At 30.0% G+C, this 3,963-nt stretch overlaps 1 protein-coding gene across 1 annotated transcript; it reads left to right on the forward strand.

Annotated features, from left to right (window-relative positions):
• The first annotated feature begins 3,444 nt into the window (after positions 1-3,444).
• LOC137578089 (uncharacterized) lies at positions 3,445-3,618 on the forward strand. The gene has a single exon (XM_068291735.1). The coding sequence runs from the start codon at positions 3,445-3,447 to the stop codon at positions 3,616-3,618; it is 174 nt and encodes a 57-aa protein (XP_068147836.1).
• The last annotated feature ends 345 nt before the right edge of the window (positions 3,619-3,963 follow it).

Below are 3,963 nucleotides of genomic sequence, written 5' to 3' on the forward strand. Positions count from 1 at the left end.
AGAGAATTAGAGATTAAGATAATCGTTTAGATAAACACAAAGTTCTTGACAAAAGTCATTGTTTTTGATTTTTACGTTATCGATTCCTATGAGAGCTAGATACATGAGAAAATGATCAGATCTTGATGAAATTTGGCAAGTGACAAATATTAATTTTTAAATAAATTCCACAGAAAACAGCAAAATAATTGAAAAAAGTCACTATTTTCGACCATTTCGAAGTTTCTATGACAGCTATATGATATAGAGGTCAGATGTGGCTGAATCCAAGATATATACAATGTCAGCAGTATATCAAATATAGAAGCCCTCATACCAAATATCAGAGCTGAGGCTTTGGCTAGGAAGAGTTTGCGTTGATCTAAACAGAAAGTCATATCCTTGTATATAAACTTATGTCATTATATTAATCAGAAATATATTAAATACTTTATTTGGTCAGAGATACTTCTATCGCACTTCTGACCAAAATAAATATACCCTTTTGCCAGGGTATAAAATGAGACTTCCAGTTAATCTTTTATCCGTCTGATCTCAAAAATTGGATCTTCAGGCAAAGCCAATTTTATTCATGATTCTTCCTAAGAATTCCTTTAACTGAGATACATATGGAAATAAAAGTAAATTTAAACCAAAGTTGTATCAAAAGAATCCTTAAATGTTATATTGTAGCGCGGATTTAAAATACTTAATTTTAAAATATGAATTAAATTTAAAATTCTAAATAAATGCAAACTTCTTGTTCAAACAACTCTTAATCTATTTCAATATTTCTTATCCACGTCTACATAACTTTATTATATTTATATGGATAAATATAAGTTAAGAAATGGTTCTGATCTGAATTTGAGAGCTGTTCAAAAAGTTATTCAAGTTGCGTGAAGATAAATATCTTTAATGGATAATAAAGACAGTTGATTTCTTAATAATGATAATTTTACAATAAGTTACTCAATATTCAAACAACACTTTTTTAATTCAGTTTTCAAAAAACTAGACTTTAAAAAACCTTAAGCCTTTTAAAATTCACTAGTAATTGAAACTATTCAATTTTTATTTCATTACTTACATAAGTTTTGGTTTTTTGGTATTTTTATATGTAAAATTGTTTTTAACTAAGTAAAAAACTACAAAAAACTGCAAACAGAATAAAGAGGGAAGTGAAAATTGGCAAACACACACACACACACACGCACAACCAACTCGAACAATGTTTGAATGTTAACTGATTTTTGCCTGAAAGAATGCGGAAGCTGCAGGCCAAAATGTTGCAAGCCCTGTGTACGAGGGGTGTACAAAAAGTTAGGGAAAGTATATCATCAGAATTTAACATTGACTTTGAAATAAATTTAGTTAAACACGAAACACGAAAAGAAACATCTTTTGCTTCAAATAAGTGTGAAAGATTATTAAAGCCCAATAGCCAGTTTTATTACAATTTATACGCACTATAAGCCTAAAGTCCTAAACCTTATGCTAAAGTAAAATGTTGCAACAACACATAAGTTACTTAGAGTACACACCTCGCCAATGAAAATGTTGCTAAACATTTGAGTGGATGTTTCGAGTTTGCGCAACTTTGCCCCATTGGCTGAGAATTTATGGTGAATTAACCAATGAGCTTGAAGGACAGGAGGTCCTTTACTTATACCCAGCCACTTCCAAATGATCCAATTGAATTAATACGATTGTTTTTCAATTTAAATGCTGCAGTTAAGTGTTGGTGATGTTGATGTTAATACAAATGCATACTTAATAATTGATCAACATATCCTTGCCTTCTCCTTTGACTTCCGGTCTAACGACTTTAAGTTTGTATGTATTCAATCAATTTTTTCTTTTTTGTATCAAAGCCAATGAAACCTTTAACTATAATAAATTGTTTAGTTAAATGTTTCGATGGGAAATTGGTGAAAAGCTTCAGATTTATCAGATTCAGCTTTAGTTGGCAAATAACTTCTATGAAACAGGGATTACTTTTAAGAACTTGGTCAGAAGTGAAAACATTTTGTATGCCGCTCTTCCCTGTTAATTCGTGGCTACGCCCTTGATTACACTGCACAACCCAATTGCAACGTATTTTCTTTTGAAAGCAATTTTGTTTTGCGAATTTTAATATTGACTTAAAATTCTATGTTTTTAAATGTTAACTTGTCCTTATATTTAGAATGAATTTAATAAGTTTCTTATGTAGGCTGCAATTGACTGTAAACCAACAAAAACACAATTAAAAGTTAAAATTTTCAATTTATAATCGAAATTTAAAAGAATGAATTCTAAAACACGTCTTTTGTGTACAGAAATTTAAGTTACGGATTTAAAATCTTTATTGAATATTGACTAATAACTAACCCAATCAGAGGTGTTGATAGATCGTTCCCATACAGGATTTTTTTAGTATATATGAAAGCCCAAACGAGTCCTTTGTTTTCTAGAAGGCCTAACAACTTAATTAACCGTATCTGTAAATACATATATTAATTTTAATTAACAAATCCTGTTAATCATAATACAAAACAAAATTATATCGACTCTTGATTAGGTTAAAAGTGAACTTTCCTCATCCTTTGTTATTTAATTTGATCCTTTTTATGTGCTAATAAATGCTTACAATCTATAAGTTATACATTTTACTTAGCATGGGATGATGTAGGTTAAATTTATGTTTAATTCATTTACTAATACTAACTATTGAGTTTGGCGCGCCTATTTAAAACAAAAATCGTACTAAGTGAAACTGAAATGGTTCGTTTCGAAGAGTGATTACTCTTACAAGCTTTGTTTTAACATTACATTGTAGTCAAAATAAATTGAATAATTCAAAGTAAAATATAAACATTTATAGCTAAGAGGGTATACCATATACTTATATATATAATCTGAAAATGAGCCACCTAGAAAAAAAAATTGGCGTGTTTTTTAGCCAAAAGTATTCAGATCGCTTCGTATGAATAAAAGAAGAATTAATTTTATATGAATATACACTGTCAAAAGAAAAGGTTTTATAGTCAACATCTTTAATTTTATGAGATGTGTTTTATACCTTATAAGTAGGTAAACGATCAGGTTGAACTCACCAAGAATCGGTAAAATCGACTATTTTTATTTCCATGGAAATAACAAAGATTCTTAAACTGACCTGGCTGTATATACATATACACCATACCGACCTTTAGATGCTTTCTTCTAACACTAAACAAATACGCCTCTAATGCAAGAGTATGGAAAAACATTACCCTTGAGGTCTCATTTTACGCCCCAATGAACGCTCGACTCGTTGATGCTCAATCGTAGCTAAATTCAAATCAATTAGAACCCAAAAATAAAATCAAAAACAAAACAAAGGGAAAAAAGCAACAAACTTAATTGAGATAGCATCGAAAACAAATCGAATATCAGTTTTAAAGTGAAATTAAAAGCGTTCGGTTTAATCGCACTCGAAAAATGTTGCAGGAACTACCGAAACCGATACCGAAACCTGCTGTGGCCTATGCCCTAAAACGTCGAAATGATAAATTTGTGGTCGAATGCATTGTGGAGGGCATAGTGAATCCTGCCTATGAGCCAGATTTGGATGGTGATGCTGCAGCCGAATTAGCTACTCAACGATTTAAGTAAGCAAAATGGCAAGTAATGAAATTTAATAAAGACTCATGAAAAATCTCTACAAATTGTTGTAATATATTTAATAATAAAAGATCTGCAGAATGAGCCAAAAGTTGCCTACAAATGGTTTAAATTAATTGCTAATTTGACTTTAAATCCTTCTGTATAACTTATTATTAGGTTATCAATTAAAGGATTTATTATTAATGGTTTGTCCATAAATTGTTTAAAAAAATGGTCCATAAACTAATAAAAAGTAATAATCCTTAGGGCCTCAGAAGAATAATTTATTCTCATTTGCTCTGTTTAATCTTTTTCAAATCAAAAGTCATTTTCCATAGTACAAAGTAGTTTCAG

The sequence above is a fragment of the Drosophila tropicalis genome, unplaced genomic scaffold (genome assembly GCF_018151085.1).
Source record: "Drosophila tropicalis isolate 14030-0801.00 unplaced genomic scaffold, ASM1815108v1 contig_593, whole genome shotgun sequence".
Classification (NCBI taxonomy): Eukaryota; Metazoa; Arthropoda; class Insecta; order Diptera; family Drosophilidae; genus Drosophila; species Drosophila tropicalis.

What these genes read in the sequence shown, in the direction of transcription:
- LOC137578089 (XM_068291735.1), top strand. Translation starts at nt 3,445, where the DNA reads ATGTTGCAGGAACTACCGAAACCGATACCGAAACCTGCTGTGGCCTAT.